The 27229-nt window shown below is 45.2% G+C and overlaps 1 protein-coding gene and 1 long non-coding RNA gene across 2 annotated transcripts in view; one reads left to right on the forward strand and one right to left on the reverse strand.

Moving 5' to 3' along the window:
- Positions 1–27229, forward strand: part of LOC308458791 — a 59771-nt gene that overhangs the window by 4314 nt on the left and 28228 nt on the right. The window lies entirely within an intron of this gene.
- CFAP53 (cilia and flagella associated protein 53) lies at positions 1910–18033 on the reverse strand. Its single transcript, XM_080973540.1, has 8 exons — positions 17878–18033; positions 15580–15809; positions 13867–14040; positions 9661–9964; positions 8886–9104; positions 6258–6474; positions 3777–3879; positions 1910–2363 (listed from the first exon to the last, which is right to left on the reverse strand). Exons 1-8 carry the CDS (start codon positions 17956–17958, stop codon positions 2141–2143), a joined length of 1551 nt encoding a protein of 516 aa, XP_080829666.1. The 5' UTR covers positions 17959–18033; the 3' UTR covers positions 1910–2140.

Raw genomic sequence — 27229 nt, forward strand, 5'->3', positions numbered from 1 at the left:
AGATTTTGCACGGGCTGCTAGATCTTTCCAAACTCCACCCAGGAGAACTATCATATTTATCTGATTTTTTCCTGGGCCTGCCAACCCTAAGATCCATAAGCCAGTGGCGGCAGGGTGGGGGGTATAAATAAATAAAATGAATAAAACAGTACATATGTGCATAAATGCTGACCTTTACTTGTCCACATCTAGAGTCTCCAGCTTGACTGCTAACTAAAGCCACTGTCTGGCATGTTCCAGGAATTCCCAGGCAGCCTGTTCTGCTGCCAAGGGAAGACAACAGCCTGTAATATTTATTTATGCATGTTTTATCATGACTAATATCTTCCCCTTTATATAGAAACTGTAGTCAAGGCAGCACCTTTTTTTATTCTTAACCCATTTGACAAAACAAACAGCAGATTATTTAAATAGGAGTAGTTAAAAGCACATAACTAAAGAGGCAGCATTTAGCTAAAAGTGTGCTGTGTGTATAAAATAAATTGAGGAAGGGCTATAGCTCTGTAATAGAGTCTAGGTCTTAAATGGAGAAGGACCATAGGTGAGTTCCCAAAATCTCAATTCAAAGGGGTCCTACATTGCAGGTAATGGGACAGACCTCTGCCTGAGACAAGAACATGCTACCTGTTATGTTACCTTGATAAGGAACGAAACGGGAAAATGCATTTTCTCCTAACTATAAAGGCTAGATTTTTTGCTTATTAAACTGTAAATCATCTCAGTCCTGTTTGCAGGACTCCTGTGTATTGTGAAGCTGTAAAGGGATCTTGAACATACACAGAGTCGTTAAAATAGGAAATGCTTGCCAATACACTGCACTGTTGGGAAATTGATTAATCATTGCTGCCTACGGTTTTGAAGCATAAGTAACCCCTGACTCAAAACAAGCTAATCATGGATGGAACTCGCTCAGCTTTGTGCAGGAACAGGTAAGATGAACGAGGGAGAATCAACAGGATTCAGGAGGTGGGAATCTTCCAGTGTTGGGGTGAAAATGCAGCACAGAATGAGTCACTCTGCTGCTAGGTACAAATGTTGGAAGCTTTTCAGAAGTACCTGGAAAGTCAGGATCAATGTGTTCAAGAGCTCGCTCAGTAATACTGTGACAACAAGCTGACTTGTAAAACAGATTTCTGATTGAATACACTGAACCCCTCGTGGTGTGCGATTCAACACTTGTCCTATAGTTGTGATCCAAAGACAAAACAAGTGATGGGGTCGAGAGGCAGCCATGTTTATTGTCCATGTTTAAAGTGGAAGGGGCAGGAGTAATATTGTCAACAAAACGAGCGTGCAGCTGGTAGAAATCAAGTCTACCTTGTCACCCACAAGACTCAGTATAAGGCAGCTTTCTATGTTCCCCAATCTGTGGGGAGAGCACATCGGCATAGCCGTGTTTACTTGCCTACGGTTTCTTTCTCAGAGGTTGCTAGAGATTTGGGGTAACTGGCCGGGCAGCTGTGTCCAGATTAACATTGCCACTTTTGTTTTGATTGCTCCTGCTTCTGCAAACTTTAATGGCAGCTGGACACACAGAAACTAAATATGCCAAGTTTTGTCCAGAACATCTCTTAAAGCCTCGTTTGCTTAGTTTCCGTAGATCTAGCTGTAAGTACAGCAGGTCTCGGCTCTGCAAAGGAACGTGCTGGCAATATGTACACAGGACTCCAGGTTGCCTGATCACAGTGAGACAGAGGGAGTACATCAGTTCTTATAGCATACAGTGGTGGGAACGGGGAATGTCAACTGAATAAATGCTGAGTTATGGACAACCTTTTCTTTTTTAAAAAAAGAGGGAATGAAAATGCTTTTTTATTACAAATAACTTGGAAAAGCACAGCATATAGGCATTCATTTTGAACTGTACAACTAAAAGTGTTTTTAAAGAAAATGTTTTGAAGTCAGTCAATTTCACCACGCGACGTTCTTTATTTAAAACGTAAAACTTTCGACAGCATTTTATTTTTAAAAGGAGGTTTTGCTTGACCAAGAAAAGATGCTAGGAAACATGGTATTCTAGAGTTTTCTTCCCCTCAGTCAGTGTACACATGTAGAAGATGCTTTAGCTGCACTTGGGGGTTTAAAATGCAGTGATTTATAAATATAGATCTATATAAAGGAAATTGGTTGGAGTCTAAGATTAAGAACTGCTGGCAAGGTACCTCCGCAAAGGATGGAGATCTGACAACTTCATGTAAGGTCTTGAGATGATGTCCGCTATCTTCTGCTGGTAAAGCTTTTCCGCTTCCAGGGACAAAGCGTATCGGCGGCGTTCTTCTTCCTTCTCAAGATCACGGGCTTGCTTGTTGTAATCCATCTGAGCATTGAGTTCCTCCTGATACGCCTTTGCTTGCTGTGTGAGCCTGCAGATAACGTAATAAAGAGGGATGAGCATAATCAGAAGCAGAAACTACTTAACACTTTTAACACACTCCCTTCCAGGGCATGGTCTGAAGGCACACAGCCTTTTTGCAGGCCATTCTCCCACACCCTGTTCTGAGCAAGACAGGAAGGAGGCTCACTCCACGTTCTCTTTTCCAGCAAACCTTTGAATAAAAGTGCATCTTTGAATAAATGTGCACCTCTGAATAAATAATGCATCCTTTGATGGATGCATTATTGTCCTCCACATGACACACCTTGCTTTTCTATCCTTTTCATTGCCTATGCACTCCCTTCTCCCCCCCTCCACCTATTGTTATTGTACTCTAATATATAAAGAACCCCTGGACAGTTAAGTCCAGTCAAAGGCGACTATGGGGTTGCAGCGCTCATGTCGCTTTCAGGCCGAGGGAGCCGGTGTTTGTCCGCAGGCAGCTTTCCAGGTCATGTGGCCAGCATGACTAAACTGCTTCTGGTGCAACGGGACACCGTGACGGAAACCAGAGCGCATGGAAATGCCATTTACCTTCCTGCTGCAGTGGTACCTATTTATCTACTTGCAAAGACGTGCTTTCGAACTGCTAGGTTGGCAAGAGCTGGGACAGAGCAATGGGAACTCACTCCGTCGCGGAGATTTGAACCACCGACCTTCTGATCGGCAAGCCCAAGAGGCTCAGTCATTTAGATCACAGCGCCACCCGCGTCCCTACTCGAATATAGAGGATTGAATCAAGCTAAGTCATACTCAGAGTAGACCTACTGAAAAAATCAGTGAGCATGACTAACCTAAATTGACGTATTTAAATAGGTCTACTCCAATTATGACTTGGCTGTATACAACACACAGTATTGTGGTGTGGTGTTTGGGGGAAAATGCTCAATAAAAATGTTAATTTTTGAAATGCATAGGTTTGCGCTGTGTATGGCTATTTGTTATCCCTATTCGAAAATTTGTTAGGATTCTAAGCACGAGCTGAAAATCATCCTTTATTCTCTGACTTTGTTATTAAAATCTGACCCACTTTGGAATGTGGAAGGAGCTTTCGCCACATGTTGTTTTCTTATTGATGTCCCTGCAAGAAAAAGGGCTTAATTCCCAGTTTTAGGGATGGAAAACAGAGGAAAGATAGTGAGACTCTCTAAGAACACTTGAACTCAGGACTTTTAGCACCAGATTGCAGCACTCTCTCTCCTTTTAACCACTGCTACTTAGAAGCTTTCAAGGCTTTAATGTCTCTGCAAAAGATATATGAAAATGTGTTCAATTTGCCTTGACTGTATAGGTTACAGAACTGAGGCTTTCCCTGCAAATAATTTGGGTGCCACTGGCATAGTTTGCTGGGTTTTACCACAAAGGTATAATCAGCCCTGCTGATAGGATCAAGAGCAATTACCTTGCATATTTCTCCTCTTCTAGACGGTTGAATTCTAGAATGGCTGCATTTAACAATTCCCTGTCCCGAATCAGTGCCTCTTGTTCTTGGGCATTTCTCTGAACTGGAAGGCAAAAGATGGAACATGTAATTGGCCGATGCTGCTGCTTTTTGTCAATGAATTAATTATTACAATGTGTTTAGTCTTTTGGTCGCCTAACACACAGCAGTATCTGTACAGCAAAGCCGGGAAAATACCGTATTTTTCGCCCTATAGGACGCACCGTCCCATAAGGCGCACCTAGTTTTTTGGGGGGGAAATAAAGGGGAAAAAATTATTCCCCCCCCAGGCGCGGGGCTGGGGCGGGGGAAGCTTGAGCTTCCCCCAACCCCAGCCCCCAAACAGGCAGCTCTCTGCAAGCCGTGGGATCGCTCCCGCTGCTTGCTGAGAGGTGTGCGAAGCCTGGACGCGCTGAGCTGAGCGCGCGCAGGCTTCAGCATGCAGGCAACTCTCCGCAAGCAGCGGGAGCCCAGCGCTGGGCTCCTACTGCTTGCGGAGAGGTGTGCGAAGCCTGGAGAGCGTGAGGGGTCGGTGTGCACTGACCCCTCTCGCTCTCCAGGCTTCAGCGAAAGCCTGCATTCGCCCCATAGGACGCACACACATTTCCCCTTCATTTTTGGAGGGGAAAAATGCGTCCTATAGGGCGAAAAATACGGTAGTTAAAAACAACCATCAACATCAAAACAATCAAATCAATACATAAAACATCAGCTTTCACAGGGTTGGGTGGGAGGGTGTGCTTATCAGTAACCCAGGGCATCACTTACATTGCCTTAGCTGCTAGTTATCTGTTCATGCCAGGCAGGCCTTACTTAGGAGACCATTCCACAGACAGAGGGCCACAACTGAAAAGGCCCTGTTCCTTATTCACACCCTTCAAGTCTCTCTCAGAGGAGGCATGTGGAGACACTTGTAATGGGCAGTTATATTCTTGTCTGGAGTGGGAATTAATCAGGTATTATGGTCCTGCAATGTATAAGCCCTGCGGGATTTGACATCTTTCCGCAGGGCCTGCACGATGGAGCTGTTCCGGGGTTCAGTCTGATTCTTTTCTTTTTGTATAAGAACAAGCATTAAAGAGGCCTCCTAGCCCGCTCACAGGTCCTTTATAAGGCCAGTGGTAACATTTGGCCCTGGAGAATATTAACCACTCTCAGTTTTACCCGTGGACTGCCATCTGTCCAGATTTTAATTTGCTCTGAACTAATTTTAAGATGTATTTTAATTAACTGACTGCCTGTTTTTATGTTCTTATATTCTTTGTATACTGTGTTAGTTTTATGATGTCAGCCGCCCTGAGCCCGGCTCTGGCCGGGGAGGGCAGGGTACAAATAAAAATTTATTATTATTATTAGTTCAAACCAGCACCTTAAATTGGGTCTGGAAGAGTATAGGCGGTCAGTTTAAACTTTCTTAAATGGGGGAGTGGGTGGAGGGGAGGGGGTTACTGGTTTGTAGGAGGCAGGTCTTGTTTTTATTCTGTATTCTGTGCTTTTATATTGTATTTTTATGTTGTGCACTGCCCAGATATCTACAGACGAAGGGCAGAATACAAATTCAACAGATAAATGAAATAAAAATAAATAAATGGCAAAAGCCTTTCCTGATTAGTTCCATCCCTGTTCCTGCTGCTGTATTATATCATGAATTTTATTACACGTGCTTACTACTTTGGTTACCTCCCGGCAGGGCTACTGCAATGCACATATGTGGGGCTGTCCTTGAAAACAGTCAAAAAGTTCCAGCTATTGCAGAATAGCAAAGTGGGATCATCCAACACTGATCCTTAAAGCACTGGACTGGCTGGCTGTGAACTATTGAGCACAAATCAAGGTGCTGGCATTCTGGGCATGCATATTACCTTTATGAGGATATGGGTATGAGCTGGGCTGATTCAGGGCTGGGAGGGGGAAATCCTTAATAAATATGGGGTGAGGCAGGCAATCCTATTTATGGGCTTGACTTTGCGCATTTACGATGGCACTGTACAAGTGCAGAACACGGTAGGCATGCAGTTCAACGCCTTGAGAACCTCGGCTTTTGTTTTTGTTATGAAAGCCAAGTGTCCAGGCCCTTCAGAGTGTAAAATATAGGCTTCAAAGCACACAAACAATGAACACCTGGCGTCATCTTTGGCCAGGGCGCAGGAAAAGCGGGCGAGGCTTTTGCTTTTGCCAAGGGTGAGGTTTCAGTTCTTTGCACAGCTCCTTGTTCCTGATTCATAGAAGCAGAATTCATGATGTGTAGATGCATTGATTTGCATTGTTTATGCAGTCTGCAGAATTCAGGTGCACAATTCTGACCTCGCTTCCTAAAGCTCAGCCTGCACAGAGCCCTGTTTAGTGTTCCTGCTCTACTGGCGCAGGTCTCCTGTTCCAGACCTGTTCCAAGATAGAAGGTAAATCAGGCCCATGGATAACGTTTCCCCGACATCTCCTTACGTTTCTCCTCCAGTTGAAGTCTCCTCGTGTCCATGACTTCTGTGAGCAAGCGGCCCCTGGCCTCCTTCATGGCCCTCTCCTTCGCGGCTCTCTTTGCCCACATCCGGGCTGTCTCTTCCGCCCGCAGCTTGTCCAGCTCTTTTTCCTGGCGCTGCTCGTCCTCCCTCTGCTGAGCCAGGTAGGCCTTAAACATCTGCTGCTCTTTCAAGAGCTCTTTCTGCAGAAAAGAGACGAGGAAAAAGTTGCAGAAAACAATAAATAAAAAAGGAGTCATGGCAATTAGTCAAGGCTAACAATCCTTAGCCTTCCCCAAATGAAAATGAGGAACATAAAAAGCTGTCTTGAGGCAAGTTGGACCATTGGTCCTTTTACCTCAGTACTGTCTACACTGACTGGCAGCAGCTCTCCAGAGTTTCAGACAGGCAGTTTTTCCTAGCCCTACCTGTAGATTGAAATAAATATTTTGCTTGCTCGCTTAATACCAGATCTCAGTGTGACCTAATGAAACTGACTGGCAATAAATTCAGGATAGAAAGTCAGAGGGGGGAAGAAATAAAACCATTGTGGGCTGACATTAGCAATGAAAACATTTCATCACTCCTGACTTTAACGTATGACTTTATCCCTAACATTGTAGAAGTACTGCATAATGCATATAAATGGCCCACAGTTTGCTAATTCTGGAGAAGTCCTTCCCTTGCTCGACATTTGGTGTTATCTGAGAACTTTGCCTATTCAGGTGATCTGCCATTACCGCTTTTCTTTTTAGGCAAGCTGTGAACCGCCAAGCGTGATGGAGTCCGGCTGAGTTTCTTTTATTCTCCCTGCTACTAATATGATGCTGCTGGTTCAGATTTCACTATTGGTTGGGCTGTATAATGCAAATGGTTTAGTTTTAAATACTGTTCTCAGCTTCAAGAACTCATGCAGGTTGAAAATCAAGATGATAACTCAGCACTGGGAACCTATGGGCTAGATTCAAACTTTGCCAACCGTTGTGGGTTGTGGGGGCACATTCCAATGGTGAACAGAGACAAAAAGTAAATAAATATGCACACTTTGTTTTCCATGCAATTGCTACTTGCACATACCTGTTCCTTTTTTCTCCATTTCCCCAAGTCTTATTTCTGTGTAACGTGCAGTTAATTTCTCTTTACTCTGATTTTTGACCCTTGAGAATCGGACGTAAATTCTCAGGAACCACCTTATCTTTGTAATTGTAGGTTGCTTTAAACTGTTTTTAATATCGCATAATGTTGTATTCTACTGTTAATGTTGTGTTTTAATTGCTCTAACTCGCCCTGGGACCTTAAGCCTGAAGGGTGGGTAATAAATTGTAATGATTGTGGTGGTAATAATGCTTGTATATTTTTTAAACGGAAATGCATTCACTGGTTTTCTGAAGATGATATATTTGAAATAAATCGTTTGAAACAGATTATAGCCTCTTCTTTGGTCACCACCTCTTGCTTGTTGGTGGTGCAAATTAAGAACCACATTTTCAGCTCCTACCTCTGTTCTCCACCCATTGTCACAAGTGCGCGCACACACCAGACATGCAGGTAAAAAACTCTCTCTCTAACAAACACATGCACACATGCAGGCACACACACCAGCATTTCCACCCCCTCTACTCTAGCATGGGGGTGGAGGTGGCTGGAAAGATTCCCCCTGCCTACAGAGAAGGAATAGGGATTTCCTTTCCCAGTCTTTGCACCAAGATCTGAGATAGGAGTAAAAGGCAGCCTTTCTCCCCCGCTCCCATCCCAGCACTTGCTGAGTAGGAATGTTGCCTTTTAATCTATAAGCACCAGTAGAGGACTTCTTGCTGTGGCACTTAGTACTAAGGCTGGAGACGTAGGATCTCTCTGCCTGCTCTTTTAAGGGCTGACCTCCAATCACCACACAATGACACTGGGGGACTGGCAGGGAGGCAGGGGTCACTGAGAGGTTGGGCAGGTTGGACTGGGCAGGCCAGATTAGGCCCATGGGCTGGAGGTTCCTCTCCACTGTGATAAATTCTCAAACAAGGCTTGATCCTTTTTTTGTCATGAGCCCAGGGCTTCCTTGGAAGTCTGTTGTGGGCTCCCAAGTGACAATGTCGGTGTCAGGGGACTGCCATCAGAACAGGGAAGGCAAGCTGAGGGGAAGTTGGGTTACAGGGAACCTCCGAAAATCTTGCGAAGCAGTTCCTCTTCCTGTGGTGGGGAAAGGCACACCTCCAGTGGGGAAGAGGGGAAGGGAGCAGAGGATGCTGCTGGGAGCCTCAACACCGCTCCTGGTCCAGCCAGCCAGGAGGGAAGCACGCTTCTTCCGTCGCCCACCCTGCGCAGAGGTGTAAAACGCAAAGAAGGAAGGAAAATGCTGGGGGTGACTAAGCTATTATGTTGGGGGAGGACCCAGAAACAACCACTCCCAGATTCTGCTAGCGATTGAGGCAGACATGAACTTGTGGTTCTGCACTGTAAATAGTTTTGCACCAAAATAAAACCTGTAAAAGACAGGTGGCAGTACTGACTTACTCACGAGCAACCACCATTGCCATCTGATAGTCGGCAACGGCAAAGAAGCCAGAAACATGGAATCTGCTGCCTTTAGCTCAAAACCTGAATTAAATACTAGCCTTACTTTCCTTCTCTTTTGGCTCTCTGTATCCTCCTGGGATTCTTTCATGATGTGATCCAGGATCTTCATATCTAAAGCCAGCTCCTCTTGCTGCTCTTCGTGGAGACGCCTCCTCTTCTCTTCCATGGAATCCAGCAGCATGTCTCTGCACTCCCTCAGCTTCCGCTGCCGCTCGATCTCGGCTCGCTCATTCTCTAGTTTCATCAGCTGACGTTCTTCTTCCTACAAGTAGCGGCAAGAGAGATGGTTAACTCGCACCTCCTGCTTTAATTATGCCCAACAAAATGGGGGGGGGGGGCTAGACTGGGAGAATTGCAATGCTACAAAGATGTAGCAATGGCTGCCGTCTTGGACCCAGCAGATTCATCTTATGCTCTTAAACCAGCTACGTCCTCGGTCCAGTATATCTGAAGGAGCGTCTCCACCCCCATCGTTCTACCCGGTCACTGAGGTCCAGCACCGAGGGCCTTCTGGCGGTTCCCTCACTGTGAGAAGCCAAGTTACAGGGAACCAGGCAGAGGGCCTTCTCAGCAGTGGCGCCCTCCCTGTGGAACGCCCTCCCACCAGATGTCAAAGAGAACAACAACTACCAGACTTTTAGAAGACATCTAAAGGCAGACCTGTTTAGGGAAGCTTTTAACGTTTGATGTATCACAGTATTTTAATATTTTTTTGGAAGCCGCCCAGAGTGGCTGGGGAAGCCCAGCCAGATGGGCGGGGTATAAATAATAAATTATTATTATTATTATTATTATTATTATTATTATTATTACGTTACCATGAGCTTTGCCTCTTCTTCCTTCAGCCTCCTCGCCTCCTCCCGCTGAGCGTCCGCCACAGTTTGCTGAGCTTCAAGGAGGTTTTTCTGGCTGTCAGTCCACTTTGTTCTCTTCCGTTCGTCCTCCGCTGCTCGCTTCTCCTTGGCCAGCCTGTCCTCTTCCCAAAGAGCCGCAAAGGCCGCCTCCTCCCTTGCTCGTTGCTTCTTGAGTTCCTCCTTCAGGGCCAGCTGGGCCAGCCGGTCCTCACATATCTCCATCAGATGCTTCTTGCTCCACAGTGTCCGTGCGTCCTCACAAGTTGCTCTGAGCAGGAGAGAAAAGGAGGAACGGAAACATGTTTCTGAAGAGGCATATGGACACAGTACTGTGCCATCAGGAACACAGAAAGCTGCCTTATACAGAGTCAGGCCACAGGATCACCCGGTTCAGTACTGACTGGAGATGCTGGGGATTGAACCAGGGACCTTCTGCATACAAAGCAAGAGGCTCCACCTCTGAGTTGCAGCCCTTCTTCAATAATGCTGATTCACATTACGGCTAAAAAATACATGTCTAGACACAAAACAAAGCTAAAAATGTTAGTTCTGTTGGTTCATAGCTGTGCGGTAGATGGAAGGCTACATAGCCCAAAGGCTTAGGTAGTGATATTTAGGGATGCCTGAAGAATTAGAGTTCTGCAGATTCCAATATGAACTGACCTGATCCACAACAACCAGCCCAATGTAATTATCCTCTGGATTTGACACTTCTCCAAATGCCAAAATGCAATTTAAAGTATGTAGTTTTATGGCGCGTATTTGAATACTTATTTTATGATCAAATGTGTTTTCAAATATAAAAAATAACAGCGGTGGGACCCCTCTTAAAATGTGGGCCTCAGCAGTTGCCCAATAATGCCAACCCCTGATGCTGCCCATGCCCCTCCATTTTCTAGGTAATGATGTCCAAGAGGTTTATCTGTTAAGCAACTTCGGCTCTTGACCTGTCAGATTCTGCCAACTTAGCAGAGAGGCACACTCAGGGAGGGGTGCCACCGAAAGCATTTTGCCTAAGGGCCCCAAACCCTGGCACTTGTACCGGACACGAAGAACTCCCTCACTGATTTTTCTGCACCCAGAAACTCCACGGGTTCTTCTCCATATCATTGCAAACTAATCATCATATCACATAACGCAGCTGGAGCAGATCTTTGTCAACACTGTGACAAATCTTCCTGCAACTGCTTTCCGGGGAGGGTGGGGCAGGGGAGTGCTATTAAGCGCCTGCTGCCCATCCAAGTGTAATTTGAAGGTGCAGCCGTTTCGCTGCCTCTGCAAATAACAGTTCACTGCTGATCGGCTGGATACGCTAAAAAAAGGCATAATAAAGCAACATAAAGGTGACATGCTTATTGGCATTGAGAATGGATATATTGTACAAAAAGGAATGCCTCCTGCAAACGAAGGGCACAATCTATCAGAAATTCTCTTTTTCAAAGGAGCAATAGCAGCACAGAAGCACTACTGAGCCATAGCTGTCGTTAACCTTCCCTTTTTTTGCGGGAAATTCCCTTATTCCAGCACCGTTTCCCACTGCTTCCCGCTGCTATCCCGGATTGTTAGATATCCCGCATTGTTAGATATCCCGCAGACTGTCCCCGGGACAGGTGAGGCTGCTGATCCCTTATTTTCGAGGCTGCTGATCCCTTATTTTCAAATCTGAAAGTTGACAGCTATGTATTGAGCAAGTGTCATGTTGGCAACTGGGGGAGCAGCTGGTAAATAGGCTGGTTTGGGGAACAGGAGAGCAAAAGGGATCTGAGACTTTGGCATGCATAGTTAGTGCATGCAACCACTTGATGGTTGTTAAGTGTTTGCCACATCTGGAGAGCCAGAGTCTGTGACTCCTGATTTAGAGAGAGAAACAAGATCTATGGATAGTGGATCACTGGTTTAAACGGTCAAAGAGAACATCTGGAAGAGATCAGGGAGGAGCAGGGCAATGGGGTGGCAGTGATAAAGCTTCTGCTGCATGAAAAGTGATCCATCCAGACTCTAGATCAAAATTCCCTTAAGAGAAAGGAGAGCACTGCTTGCTTATCCAAAGCCGCAGCTTCTAAACCACATGAATGCAACAGACATTTCAAAAAGTAGGAGTTAAATCAAAGCGTTAGCCAAGGCAGTAATTCATAATACAAAATAGCTCCATAACTGTTTGATCCGACCAAAATAAGTCATCCAAAGCAGCTTTTACAGCCACCCATACACATCTGCTCTCACAGATGGTTGTTCAACTATTTCACTTTGCTGTCCTAAGCTTCTCTACTGTCAAGAGCTGTGAAATTTTAACGTTGCTTACGGAAGTCAGATGCCAAATTGGTGCCCCTTACCAGCATTTATCCATTTTTATGGGAGCAAGGCAGAATCACGTGTGACTACACTCTCTCCTTTGCAAGAAGTGACAAACGTTATGATAGAATAGAGGGAATGATATGCCTATATGGCCACTTTAGAGCCATCCAAAACATCTTTAATATACATATGTAAATAAATAATAAATGCCTCCAAAGCTCAAATGGTGAGGCAATAAACTACAATTTCTATACAAGTGTCAGCAGGGGAGAGAGAGGAAAAAAACTGTTGTAAAAAGAAGAGAAGATACAAAAACATTTCCACGTGATATATTTAAGAGACCCATAAAACAATATTTCTCTCTTGCCACCCAAACAAACCATGTTCAGAGCTGCAAAAAGTATGACTGGCAGCCTCTCATCATTAGGGATGCATAAAGCTGTCAGTTCTGATTTCTCTCAGTTTCTCATTTTTCCAGTCTTAAGTTCAGTTTATGCCATTACATCAGTTTGCAAGCTTTTTTAAAAGAAAAAGTCATGAAAATCTGGCCACACCTTTGTCTGCATTTCTCATAATAGACAGACTTTTACAAGTGATATCCACTACTATAAGGTATTTTTGTACATTTTCTTCACTAATATACACATTTTTGTTCACACTCCCCCCCCCCAGCACATGTTTTTGTACACATTTTTGGGTTTGAGAACTGCCCAGCAAAATTTGTTGAAGCATGAATTTCAAAGGATAGCCTGCATAAATGTTCAGGAAGTGCAGGTTTGGTATTCAAAATGGTTCATTGGTTTAGGACCAAACAGTGGACTCAGCACTATTCTGAACACAAAAGCAGGGCTCCGGGCTTTAACTAGTTTAGCTGGAAGATTAATCCAATGGTCTTCGACTGTTGGGTTATGATTTCTCATTCCGCCACACTTAACACTCTAAATCAGGGTTTGCCACCATGGTGCTCATACAGTGGTGCTCCTGAGGTCCTCCGTGGAGCCCCCAAAGCAATGGAGCAACCCTACCCATTGCTCCTTGTGGCCATGACAACGTAAGAGTAATTACCTTTTTCTCCTTTGAAAAGTACATGGATCTGAAGAAGGAAGATGAAAGGGGGATGCTCTTCCTTGTATATCTCCACCCCCATCATTCTACCTGGACACTGAGGTCTAGCTCTGAGGGCCTTCCGGCGGTTCCCTCACTGCAAGAAGCCAAGTTACAGGAAACCAGGCAGAGGGCCTTCTCGGTAGTGGCGCCCGCCCTGTGGAACGCCCTCCCACCCGATGTCAAAGAGAACAACAATTACCAAACTTTTAGAAGACATCTGAAGGCAGCCCTGTTTAGGGAAGCTTTTAATGTTTGATGGGCTACTGTATTTTAATATTTTGTTGGAAGCCGCCCAGAGTGGCTGGGGAAGCCCAGCCAGATGGGCGGGGTATAAATAAGAAATAATAATAATAATAATAATAATTATTATTATTATTATTATTATTATTATTATTATTATATTTATCTTATGCATTAAATTTATACGTCAGCCTTCATCCAAGGATCACCAGGGTGGCTTACTTCCTCTTTCAGTTCCATGTGCTTTGCAAGGCTTAAATTGATTTTACTGGCTCTAGCGTTTACCAGATCCCTTGAAAAGGCAGTGTATGTGTATGAATGCACACACACTCTTGTTTTCAGCAGGAATGATCTTGCCCAGATAAAAGGGGGAGGAACGCGACCAAAGGCCATAGTGCCCACAGCGCTCACTGAAAAGTCGAAATGGGCCCACAGGTCTAAAAGGAAACATAAATTCATGGATTGAGAAGTTGCCTGCCCCCTCCCCATTCCTCCTGCCTGGGCTGCCCCTGTTTATGACCAGCTTACCTGAACTGTTGATCCCTTTTTTCCGCCACAAGCTTCCTCCGAGCTTCTTCCCTCTTGTCTCTCAGCAATTTTGCTTTTGCTCTCATGTTCACTTGCCTGTCCTCCATAGTTTCTCCCAGCGATTCTATTGCAGCTAGATAACACTTTTCCTCGGCTTCCAGGAGATCGCGAAGCCTGGGAAGGATGTATTAAAAATCAAATCACTGTCAACGTGGTTTTTTACAGAACGTGGAAGAAAGAACACTCTGAATCAGAGGGAAAGAGCGTCCCCATCTCTAGAATTCTATTTAGTATCTATAAGAAGGCATTTGCAGCAGTCATTAGGAGTTTGGGGGCAAGTTGCCGTACTCCTGAACCCAGAGAAGCCTTGCCACAGTAATTCAAGCATTGGTTCCTTCAAGACTGGGTTACTGCAACGTGCTGTGTGTGGGGCTTCCCTTGCACTTGATCCAGAAGCTGAAGTTAGTGCACATTTCTGCAGCTCCATTGCTGACAGGAGTGAGGCCTTGTAAGTGTATAAATTTAATGAGATAAATAAATAGTACCAAAGGCCTCATCTGTCTACCGTGTGGGAGAGAATTCCTTATCGTGTACTCTGCAGACCAGGGTCTTGGTCCCTCCATTTAAAAAACAGGAGCAGAGTTGTGATGTCAAACCAAGTAAGGCTTGCTTCATTAGCTCAATTCCAGGGATGGCCAAAATCTGAATTTAGCGTCTGGAGTGGTGAAGGTGGGCAGGATCTATTCTTTAAGTATCCGTCATGGAGCACAAAGTTCATATTGCTCATTTCCATTACATCCACCCTCAATACCCCCCTCTTCAGTGAAAACGTTGGTGTAACCACTTATTTATTTCACGGCAGAGCTTACAGAAAAATGCATTAGTCTTTCCCACTTTGACCTCACAACAACTCTGTGAAGTAGTTAAGGCTGAGAGAATGCAACTGATCCAAGATCAGACAAGCACCCTTCATGGCTGAGTCAGTATTTGCGCTTGGGCCCCTCTGATCTCAGATCATACACATTTAAAGCACACAGTTTCCCCCAAAGAATCATGGCAACTGTAGCTTGTTAAGGGTGCTGGGAATGATAGTTCTGTGAGAGGTAAACTACTGTTCTGAGGATTTTTTCAGGGAAGCTGTGCGTTTTAAATAGGTACTGAATGTGCTTTAAATGTACGCCCCATTCTCCATAGAAACAAAGCGTAAGTACACATAGGAACACAGGTATCCAACTTATACCAGGCCAGACTATACCAGGGGCAGCAGCTCTCATGTTCCTGACCCTTTCGGATGCTGGGGATGAACCTGAGTCCTTCTGCATGCAGAGCAGGTGCCCTAGCGATGAACAAAGGCCTCTCACTATTGTGAGACTGTACACTTCTTGTGAGCAAGAGACCTGTTTTACTTGCTGTGGCTTTCTGTAAGGCACATCAACTTAAACAGTAATAAAATGAAACCTTTCATGTTTATTTTTTGTCCCCACCCCCCTCCTGAAGGACCAGTTTGGTAGCATTAAAGCAGCAGTGGGAACCCATTTTTTCAGCCTGAGGGCAGTATTCCCACATGGGCAGCCTTCCAGGGCCCACATGCAGAAGAACCAAGAGGCAAAAGTGAGCAGGAAATGAATGCAAATTTTACCTTTGTATGCCCTCCTCTAATTAAAGGCAGAAACCCAAGATTGAATCACCAGCTTGCTCGACTGGCTTGCTTACCTTTCTTTCCTCTCCTCTTGTCCTGCCAGGTATGCCTGCATTTCAACATCAACCCTTTTCTGCACGATCCGGTGGAACTGTTTTCGCTCATTCCGATCCTCCCTTTCGATGATCTGGCGGCCAAGGAGATGGGACTTTGCGTACATCGCGGCCGCATGGCGAAGTTTCTCTTGCTCCCTCCAGAGGAGGATTTGCTTCATGGCATCATTCGGTTTGGGAAACTTGGCCCTCTGTAAGAGGAAGTATGCCTTTAGTAACGGGAATCGGATCTAGATTTTACATCAAGCATCAAGGGGACGAAGGGAAGTGGAGCACATTTCCTCTGTATGAAGTGGACGCCGCTTTAAAGAAATTACATATAAAAACATTATTTCATCCAGTGATCTCAGGGTTGCCAGGAACTTCAGCCACCAAATGCCTGGGTAAACAGGAATGCCTTCAAAGTCCTCCTGAAAGTTACTAAAGATGGGGAAGGATGCACCTCACACAAATAAAATGACGGCACTGATTATGAGCACTATCTCTATCCCTGGGCTGACTCCAGAGAAGAAGTGTACAAGGGACTGCAGCCCAGATCTCTGAATGTGAGAAAGTGGTCTGAACCAAGAAGCCGATGTCAGAAAAGAGAAGCTGCTGCTCGGTCCAGTATACCTGAAAGAACGTCTCCACCTCCATCGTTCTACCTGGACACTGAGGTCCAGCGCCGAGGGTCTTCTGGCGGTTCCCTCGCTGCGAGAAGCCAAGTTACAGGGAACCAGGCAGAGGGCCTTCTCAGTAGTGGCACCCGCCCTGTGGAACTCCCTCCCACCAGATGTCAAAGAGAAAAATAACTACCAAACTTTTAGAAGACATCTAAAGGCAGCCCTGTTTAGGGAAACTTTTAATGTTTAATAGGTTATTGTATTTTAGTGTTTTGTTGGAAGCCGCCCAGAGTGGCTGGGGAAACCCAGCCAGATGGGCGGGGTATAAATAATAAATTATTATTATTATTATCATCATCATCATCCTATTATCGTTATCATTAAAAAATTTAAAAACACCCAAAAGCAGCAAACTCTCAAGGCCACTTTAACCACAAGATAAATATACACAGACAACAAAAAGCCAAATAAACTTATGTATTTATTTATCATGTCACCCTTCATCTGAGGATCACAGGGCAGTTTATGCATAATATTTAAACACCACTTTGGAACTCCCTGCCTATTGATATCAAGCAGGAGCCTTCACCGCATTCCTTTTGGCACCTGCTGAAGACCGTTCTTATTCAGATGAGCCTACTCAGGTGTTTAGGGACACTGATATGAGCTTTAATCTAGTCTAACTCCATTCTTTGCTTTCAGCTTTCCGCATGTTTTGAATTCACGGCTGTAAAAGGAAAAAATAGGTGACAATCTCATTGCTTGTGTGTGTGTGTATGTATACACACACACACACACACAGAGTGGTACCTCTGGTTGCAAACAGGATCCGTTCCGGAGGCCCCTTTGCAACATGAAAAGCCCGCAACCTGAAGTGGGATTGAGTGTAGGTATGTTTGAACATTTTAAGGACTGCATGAAATGTATGTTTGCATGCTTGTATATTCACAATATGTGTGTATTAATGTTGAATTATTTTAATAATAAAAACTTTTCAAAAAAATAAATAAAATGAAATGTCAGATCTGCGCAGGTGTGCGGCACGATTTGGCGTTTGTGCGCACGCGCGGAGTGCGATTTAGCGCTTCTACGCATGCGTGAGCAGTGAAACCCAGCAGTAACCCTTTCTAGTACTTCCTGGTCGCCGTGGGACGCAACCTGAAAAAGCGTAACATAAAGCAAATGTAACATGAGGTATGACTGTATATATATATATACACACACACACACACACATATATTTTATATATATATATATACACACACACACACACACACACACTCTCTCCCTATATATAAATATTTGGTAAACCGCTTTGATGAAGGGGGTTCACCCCCACCCCACTTCCCACCCAGCCCTTTACAATCAAACGGTGCATAAATCTCATGAAACAAATGATAAATGGAATGAATAAAGCAACAACAACAAACAATACATAAACTAATATCTATTAGCCTACAGCAAACCACATCTCGCACAGCGGGGCTTACATCCGACAGCGAAGCGTTGCGCTGACGGGCCTCACTGAGGACTAGTTCCTTGTGCCCTTAGACAAACAGCGTTTATTTTGGGGGGGGGTTGATATAACCCTCCCTATATAAGGAAACCAGTCCCCTCCGCGCTCCCCAATTCCCCCCTCAGAGCTCTACGGACTTACTATGGCGTAGGAAAACGGCTTGGGTCCCCGCACCTCCCTCACCACTCGGCCATAGGGATTCGCCATCCTGCCGCCCTCCATGCCTGAGGCGAGGTAATGCCGCGGCGGGCGTTGCCGTGGAAACCGGACGCGGGAACGCGCGCCGTCTACGTCATCACGCCGGCGCCGCTCCGGCCGAAGTTTCGGCGCGTAGATTCCGACTCGTGGCTGCTGCTGCGCATGCGCGTTAAGCGAAGCCGGGCTCCTTGGAATGAATGGATGGCGGATGAATGGAAGGGAAGCGAAGGAACCGGGCTGTTTTGCAGCCTGGGCAAGGCTAACTTATTCGCACACACAGCGCAAACAATTGCGAGCTTCTGTTTGTTTGTTTGTTTTAAAAAGGGTGTCTTCCGTAGAAAAGAAAGAAAGAAAAGCAATTGCAATGGAAAAAAATTGGGATGGGGACAATTCCAATCTATGAATTACTTTACAAATGGTTCCAGTTACAGATAGGTAGCCGTGTTGGTCTGCCATAGTCAAAACAAAAAAATTCCTTCCAGTAGCACCTTAAAGACCAACTAAGTTAGTTCTTGGTATGAGCTTTCGTGTGCAAGCACACTTCTTCAGATACACTGAAACAGAAGTTGCCAGACCCTTCTATATAGTGAGAAGGTGGGGAGGGGTATTACTCAGAAGGGTGGTGGGAATGGGTGATTGGCAGATAGCTGAGATGAGCCTGTTGACGACTCTTAATGACTGCAATAGGTCTTACAGGAAAAAGCAAGGGGTGAGAAGGTGAGAAATGGCTTTGTCATGTATAATGAGATAAGAATCCAAGATTTACAAATGGTGAAATCCTTCAACATATGAAATAAGAATGTCACCAGACATTTATGACAAAAGTTTAATAAAAGCTAATCTGTATAAAGCTGCGCCCCTCCAGCCCTGAGTGTGAGGCAGCTTATGTGTCAATCACCTTGAACCCAGCAAGCAGGAATAGTTCTGATTTCTTTTAGAAGCATCGCGACGGTGGAAAGTCTTTCATCCATGCTATAGCGCTGCTTAAGAAACGTGAAGAGTTTAACTTTATTTGTTGTTGTTTAGTCGTTTAGTTGTGTCCGACTCTTTGTGACCCCATGGACCTAGAGCATGCCAGGCACTCCTGTCTTCCACTGCCTCCCGCAGTTTGGTCAAACTCATGCTGGTAGCTTCGAGAACACTATCCAACCATCTCATCCTCTGTCGTCCCCTTCTCCTTGTGCCCTCCATCTTTCCCAACATCAGGGTCTTTTCCAGGGAGTTTTCTTTTCTCATGAGGTGGCCAAAGTATTGGAGCCTCAGCTTCAGGATCTGTCCTTCCAGTGAGCACTCAGGGCTGATTTCCTTCAGAATGGATAGGTCTGATCTTCTTGCAGTCCATGGGACTCTCAAGAGTCTCCTCCAGCACCATAATTCAAAAGCATCAATTCTCTGGCGATCAGCCTTCTTTATGGTCCAGCTCTCACTAGGCAAGGCTAACTTATTTGCACACACAGCAAAAACAATTGCGAGCTTCTGTTTGTTTGTTTGTTTGTTTGTTTAAAAAAGGGTGTCTTCTGTAGAAAAGAAAGAAAGAAAAGCAATTGCAATGGGAAAAAAACTGAGATGGGGACAATTCCAGTCTATGAATTACTTTGGAAATGGTAAAATCCTTCAACATATGAAATAAGAATGTCACCAGGCATTTATGACATTTGTTGTTTAGTCGTGTCCGACTCTTCATGACCCCATGGACCAGAGCACGCCAGGCACTCCTGTCTTCCACTGCCTCCTGCATTACAGTTTGACAAAAGCTATTCTGTATAAAGCTGCGCCCCTCCGGCCCTGAGTGCGAGGCAGCTTATGTGTCAATCACCTTGAACCCAGCAAGCAGGAATAGTTCTGATTTCTTTTAGAAGCATTGCAACTGCTGAAAGTCTTCCATCCATGCTATAGCGCTGCTTAAGAAACGTCAAGAGTTTAACTTTATAGTCCCCCAAAAATGTTTCCTCTTAAAATTGCTGCTCCAAAACAGGCCACATTTCCGGGGGGGACGGACGGACCTGTGCCCTAATAAAAAGTTTAACCAGAAAATGAAATAAATAAATAATTGCCTTCCTAAGGTGGTCCTTGCCTCAGAAGGAGGACTGGGACCTCGGAAGCAGCGTGGCTTTGGAAGGCTCCGTACCGGTCGGGAATAGACAGAGACCACACCAGGATTTGAGAAAAAGCAAAGTTTGATCTTTACTGAAAGAACAGAGGGGAAAAACAAACTGTTGCAACAGGGTCCCCGCTCACGTAATAAAACGGAGTGAGACCCCAAACAAAAGAGCTGCCTTGACTCTTATACCTTTTGGTTTCCAATACAGATCAATAACAGGGAAGCGACGTGAATGGCATGAAGAGGGGATTAACATAAGGTAAGTAGGGTGTTCGTATAGTTAAAGCTCTGGTTTTCCCAGTAGTGATGTATGGAAGTGAGAGCTGGACCATAAAGAAGGCTGATCGCCAAAGAACCCGAAGTACCACTTTACCATTATTTGGGCTCAGTGGTTAGGGCACTATGCCTTGCATGCAAAAGGTTCCCAAACTGAACCTCTGGCATCCCTTGGCAAGAACTGGGAAAGGCTCCCTGACTGAAAACCCAAAGGGGGCTGCCAACCAGTGTGGGCTATATGAGCTAGATGGACTGACTTGGCATAAGGCAACTTATTCTGTTCACGTTCTTGCTGAAGCTATTCAGCCTTCCCAGGTCTTCTTGGCTAGCAGGGGTGGCGGGAGAGACCTGCTGCTCTCCTCTTTTTTAATAGTGTTACTAGTACTGTCTATTACAGGACTAAGCAGATGATGATCCTTTGTCATACCCTTTTCGGCGCCTGCCAAGAACATTCCTGTTCAGACAGGCCTAACCCAGGTGCTTAGAAAAGTTGAGCGATTTAGCTCCTGCATGCTGTGAATTTGTCTTGATTTTGTTTTTTTGCAATCAATTTTGAGGGGTGGGTTGTTGTTGTTTCCAAACAAGCACTGGATAATTTTTTATCCCACCTTGGATCAAATCTATGCTTCCAGGTGCCATAAGAAAGCTGCAGAGATAGTGCAGGATAGTACGCACCCCGGAAATGATCTCTTTCAGCTTCTGGAAGAAGGTACAGGGTTATAAAGGCTAGGACTAGCCGCCTGAGAAACAGTTTCTATCCAAATGCGATTTTGGTTTTAAACGCAGTGTAAGGTAGTCCTTATGTGAGCATACTGTATTTAATTATGGGGTATCAGAGTTTTTAGGGGGCTAACCAGCCTGGGATAGCTGGCTTGTTGGTTTTTGAATGTCTGATGTAGATTTTTTCAATTTCGTTGTTCTGTATGGGAAAATGACAATAAAGATTATCGTATTGTACATCACCTTGCCAACAAAGGTCCGTATAGTAATAGCTATGGTTTTCCCAGTAGTGATGTATGGAAGTGAGAGCTGGACCATAAAGAAGCTGATCGCCTAGGAATCGATGCTTTTGAATTATGGTGCTGGAGGAGACTCTTGAGAGTCCCATGGACTGCAAGGAGATCAAACCTATCCATTCTGAAGGAAATCAGCCCTGAGTGCTCACTGGAAGGACAGATCCTGAAGCTGAGGCTCCAATACTTTGGCCACTTCCTGAGAAGAGAAGACTCCCTGGAAAAGACCCTGATGTTGGGAAAGATTGAGGGCACAAGGAGAAGGGGGTGACAGAGGACGAGATGGTTGGACAGTGTTCTCGAAGCTACCAGCATGAGTTTGACCAAACTGCGGGAGACAGTGGAAGACAGGAGTGCCTGGCATGCTCTGGTCCATGGGGTCATGAAGAGTCAGGCACCACTAAACGACTAAACAACAAGTAGGATGTTGTAAGACCTTTAAGGTAAAGGGACCCCTGGCCATTACGGTAGGTCCAGTTGTGACCGACTCTGGGGTTCCGATGCTCATCTCGCTTTATTGGTCATGGGAGCCGGCGTATAGCTTCCGGGTCATGTGGCCAGCATGACTAAGCCGCTTCTGGCGAGCCAGAGCAGTGCACGGAAACGCCGTTTACCTTCCCACTAGAGTGGTACCTATTTATCTACTTGCACTTTGATGTGCTTTTGAACTGCTAGGTTGGCAGGAGCAGGGACCGAGCAACGGGAGCTCACCCCATTGCGGGGATTCGAACCGCCGACCTTATGATCGGCAAGTCCTAGGCTCTGTGGTTTAACCCACAGCACCATCCGCGTCCCTGTAAGACCTTTGGGAGGTGTCAATTTTGCTGTCGGGCTGGGATAATATGTGTTGAGCTTCTTATCTACAGGAAAGATCTCCATAGTTGCTGATAATCACCATGCAGATCGTGAGGCTGGATGTTGGGAAATGGCTGCAGTGTTAATGTGAGATCCTGCTGTGCATTGCTATCAATTTGGGTGTAATAGTCTGATGTTTGCATACTTACTGGAAAATAAAACTACCGTATTTTTCGCTCTATAAGACGCACCAGACCGCAAGACGCACCTAGTTTTTGGAGGAGGAAAATAAGAAAAAAAATATTCTGAATCTCAGAAGCCAGAACAGCAAGAGGGATTGCTGCGTAGTGAAAGCAATAATCCCTCTTGCTGTTCTGGCTTCTGGGATAGCTGCGCAGCCTGCATTCGCTCCATAAGACGCACACACATTTCCCCTTACTTTTTAGGAGGGAAAAAGTGAGTCTTATAGAGCAAAAAATACGGTACCTTATTTGAGCCGGTATTTGTGTGTATTCATGGCATTATTTGCAGACCCAGTAGATGGCAGTGTGGTGGAGAGTGTTTTGGCAGCTACAGTTTGGATACATTCAGAAAATACAACCTAGTGCAGTATTACATTTCAGTAAAGGTACATTCATGGGAAAAACGAGATACATTTCAGTAAGGATACATTCAGATACATTCTTATATATTTCAGTGATAGCAAAAGGTAAAAAAGACACAGCAAAATGATACAGTCAACGATACATGAAAAAGACACAGCATACATTATTATACATTTCAGTGATAGCAAAAGGTAAAAGGACACAGAAGACACAGCAAAATGATTTATTCTCAAACGATGCCTTTTTCCAAGGTACAGTTCATTTTCCTGTGGGGTTTTTAAGGTAGAACACTATAATTCTGATATTGGTAGGGTCATTTCCCTTTATTCCCCTCTCTGACCCTGACTCTCTTAGGACAAACCCATCTCTCAACTAAGAGATTTAAATATCTGAACAAGAATAACAATCAATCCACGGACGTGGACTGCGAAAGAGTCCCTTGTGTTTCTGTTCGACAGTGCAATCGTGTACATGTCTTCTGTAATCCTATATAGTTATTTCTGAGCCTTACCTCTTACTCCCATCCAAGTACATCTAAGACTTCAGGCTCAAATTCACACTTCCTGTTTTTATTTCTTTTGATGGCACCCTCAAAAAGATACAGCCGTCTAGTTTATTAATATTACTGTGTGGTGCATGACTGCCATCTAGTGGCTAATTGGATAATGAATGTTCTATATGCCAATTGGAAATTAAGAAGAGCTATTTCCCTTTTCCTTCCATCACAGTGCAAAAAATATGGAAAGCCTTTTAGCTGCTCCTGGTGTTATATTTTGAGCCATACCTGGTTATAGGAATTCTAAGGTCTCATATATAAAAACCATATGTTCATAACTTTACAAGACAAACGCATACATAAGTACCGTATTTTTTGCTCCATAACACTCACTTTTTTCCTCCTAGAAAGTAAGGGGAAATGTCTGTGCGTGGCTCGCTTTGAAACATCAAAGCGGGAGAAAAGCCACTGAGTAGGGAGAAGAGAGGGACAGAGAGCCTGGTTACAAAGCACGGATCCACGTGGATCCTCAGGATTTTTGCACTGGGTCACCCCAAATTCACCATCAGATCACATAGCATGTCCATGGCTACAGCTTGCACCAAAAAAATCACACACCCACTGTTGCCTGGGGCCGCAGTGGTGCAAAAACATGGTTACAAAGCATGGATCCACATGGATCCTCAGGATTTTTGCATTGGGCTACCCCAAACTCACCGTCAGATCACATGTCTGTGGCCACAGCATGAACCACAAAAATCATACATCCACTGTTCGTTTAGAATATTTTTTTTCTTGTTTTCCTCCTCTAAAAACTATGTGCGTGTTATGGTCGGGTGCGTGTTATAGCACGAAAAATACGGTATATAAACCACGTTTCTAACATAGTACAGGAGAGCAATCCTGAAGCCATTCTGACTCTTCCCACCACCTCAAATATTCTCTACAGTGAGGAAGGAAATGGGAAAACCTCCCCTTTGTCTCTTTGCTCAGAAATCCTGTCTTAAGGGCGTATTTGTGTATGAATAGGGTGAGCCTGTGACCTGGATTCAGGAACTGAGTATTTCCCATCACAAAAGAATGGCTAGACTGCCCAGGTAGAGCAATCAGTGACCATTGTCAGGTTTCCTGGCAGACAGAATTCCTGTGGTAGACCACCCTCCTGTGATATATTTCTGTTGGAGAGCTCCTTTTGTGATGTATGTGTGATGTTTTGGGGGGTGATCTTGGACTACAGGGCGGGCAATTCCAAAAGTCTACACTGTACAGTGGAACCTCTACTCACAACCACAATCCATTCCAGAGGCCCGTCCTTATGGAGAAACGGGTGCTGGGAGAGGCACCGTGTGCAAGAGCGGGTGGCAATTGCCTGCTTCTGTGCATGTGCGAACGGCGGAAAACCCGCTAGTTACTTCTGGGTTTGCCATGGTCGCAACTTGGAACATCCGCGAGTGGAGGCGGTTGTAAGTACAGTGGTACCTCGGGTTAAGTACTTACCGTAATTCGTTCCGGAGGTCCGTTCTTAACCTGAAACTGTTCTTAACCTGAAGCACCACTTTAGCTAATGGGGCCTCCTGCTGCCGCTGCACCGCTGGAGCACGATTTCTGTTCTCATCCTGAAGCAAAGTTCTTAACCCAAGGTACTTTTTCTGGGTTAGCGGAGTCTGTAACCTGAAGCATATGTAACCTGAAGCGTATGTAACCCAAGGTACCACTGTAGAGGTTCTACTGCATAAGGGCTTGCACACAGTTGTTCTGGTTTCCTCGCCTTCCTCCCTGCATGGAGTGAGTGGGGGACCCTATTGCAACAGTTTAATAAAGATCAGGCTTACTAGCTGCTTTGCTTCTCAGTGTTCTCTGGTTGGCCTCTGTTATTTTCTCCTTCCGATAGAGAAACTACTTAAGGACTCTATACGGGCTCATGGACACCCCTATAAGGGGAAAGGAGCAGGGTTTTTTTCTTATAACAGTTTGTTTGTTTATTGTATATTTGTTATGTACTGAGTTGAATAGGATCCAAACTGCAGCAGTCTGATTGGTCCTAGAAAAATAGGATCCAAAATGCAGCAGTCTGATTGGTCCTAGAACAATAGGATTCAGAATGCAACAGTCTGATTGGTCCTAGAACAATGCAGCAGTATGATTGGTTGGCAGGAACCACCCAATCCTGCTCCAGATAGAAGTGTATCCACAACCTGATTGGCTTACAGTAGAATTCCGGAATTAGCCAATCATGTGCAGCCCATTGTGTCAATAATGTATATAAAGCAGATACTGTGAGGGGACATTCATTCATTCCTCCTCACCACTATGAGCTGAATAAAGAGCATGAAATCACTTTGCGACTCTGAGTATATTTCACTGGTGACGAGGATGGGATTCGAACCCACGCGTGCTGAGTATATTTCAATATTTTAATTACATTGCCCTTTGAATATTGTGGGAATATAAGAAGCTGGCTTACACTGAGTCAGACAGTTGGCAGCAGCTCTCCCAAGTTTTTAATTGGGGGACATTCTGGGAATTGAGCCTGGAACCTTCTGCATGCAAATCTGATGTGGCTACGTAACTCCAAATAACAGAATGTAACTCCGCACTGTCGCTATTGGAACCAGCTATGACTTTCCCTGTTGTTTCCCTTTACACATTCACCTTAAGGAATGCTTCTACATAGATCTCAGTTTAGCAGCTTTCAATGGAGTACGTAAGCTTTTGAACTGTCTCGGGCAGCCATTCTCTATACATCTGAGAGTCACCCATTGGACTTAGTGGGGTTTAATTCTGAGTTGACATGCATAGGATCGTGCAGCTGATGTCCTAAAATTAGCAAAGTGGCGTAGCAGGCAAGTACAGTGGTACCTCAGGTTACAGACGCTTCAGGTTACAGACTCCGCTAACCCAGAAATAGTACCTCGGGTTAAGAACTTTGCTTCAGGATGAGAACAGAAATCGCATGGCAGCGGTGCGGCGGCAGCGGGAGGCCCCATTAGCTAAAGTGGTACCTCAGGTTAAGAACAGTTTCAGGTTAAGAATGGACCTCCAGAATGAATTCAGTTCTTAACCAGAGGTACCACTGTAAAGGTAAAGAGACCCCTGACTGTTAAGTCCAGTCACGAACAACTCTAGGGTTGTGGCACTCATCTCGCTTTACTGGCTGAGGGAGCCAACGTTTGTCCGCAGACAGTTTTTCCGGGTCATGTGGCCAGCATGACCAAGCTGCTTCTGGCGAACCAGAGCAGAGCATGGAAACGCTGTTTACCTTCCCGCCGGAGCAGTACCTATTTATCTACTTGCACTTTGACTTGCTTTCAAACTGCTAGGTTGGCAGGAGCAGGGACCGAACTTCCCTAAACAGGGCTGCCTGCTGATGTCTTCCAAAAGTCAGATACAGTGGTACCTTGGGCTAAGTACTTAATTCGTTCTGGAGGTCCGTTCTTAACCTGAAACTGTTCTTAACCTGAAGCACCACTTTAGCTAATGGGGCCTCCTGCTGCTGCCGCGCCGCCAGAGCACGATTTCTGTTCTCATCCTGAAGCCATGTTCTTAACCCGAGGTACTATTTCTGGGTTAGCGGAGTCTGTAACCTGAAGTGTATGTAACCCGAGGTACCACTGTAGTTGTTTATTTCCTTGACATCTGAAGGGAGGGCGTTCCACAGGGCGGGCGCCACTACCAAGAAGGCCCTCTGCCTGATTCCCTGTAACCTTGCTTCTCGCAGGGAGGGAACCGCCAGAAGGCCCTCGAAGCTGGACCTCAGATGGTAATAACTGTGGTAATAACTGTTGCTTCTTCTGTTGTCTTCCTTTACCAGAGGTAAGGAACTTTTTCTGCCAGGGAGGACAGATTGTTCTGTGTCCTCACCCCCAACAGCCACCTGTGATAGGTGGGCAGGACCTGACCTTAGCATCTTCTCATAGCACCCTCACCCCCCAAAAGAATTCTGGGAACTGTAGTTTACTCCCTCGCTGAGCTACAGTTCCCAGCGCCCTGAATAAACTACCATTCCCAG

The sequence above is a fragment of the Podarcis pityusensis genome (assembly GCF_964106645.2).
Source record: "Podarcis pityusensis genome assembly, chromosome: 11".
Lineage (NCBI taxonomy): Eukaryota > Metazoa > Chordata > Lepidosauria > Squamata > Lacertidae > Podarcis > Podarcis pityusensis.

Excerpts from the sequence above, each read along its gene's own strand:
- CFAP53 (XM_080973540.1), bottom strand. The coding sequence starts at position 17,958 with ATGGAGGGCGGCAGGATGGCGAATCCCTATGGCCGAGTGGTGAGGGAG. Across the intron at positions 14,041-15,579 it reads CAAGAGGAGAGGAAAGAAAG|GCTTCGCGATCTCCTGGAAG; the intron begins GTAAGCAAGCCA and ends CATCCTTCCCAG. Across the intron at positions 9,105-9,660 it reads AAGAAGAGGCAAAGCTCATG|GAAGAAGAACGTCAGCTGAT; the intron begins GTAACGTAATAA and ends CGCTACTTGTAG.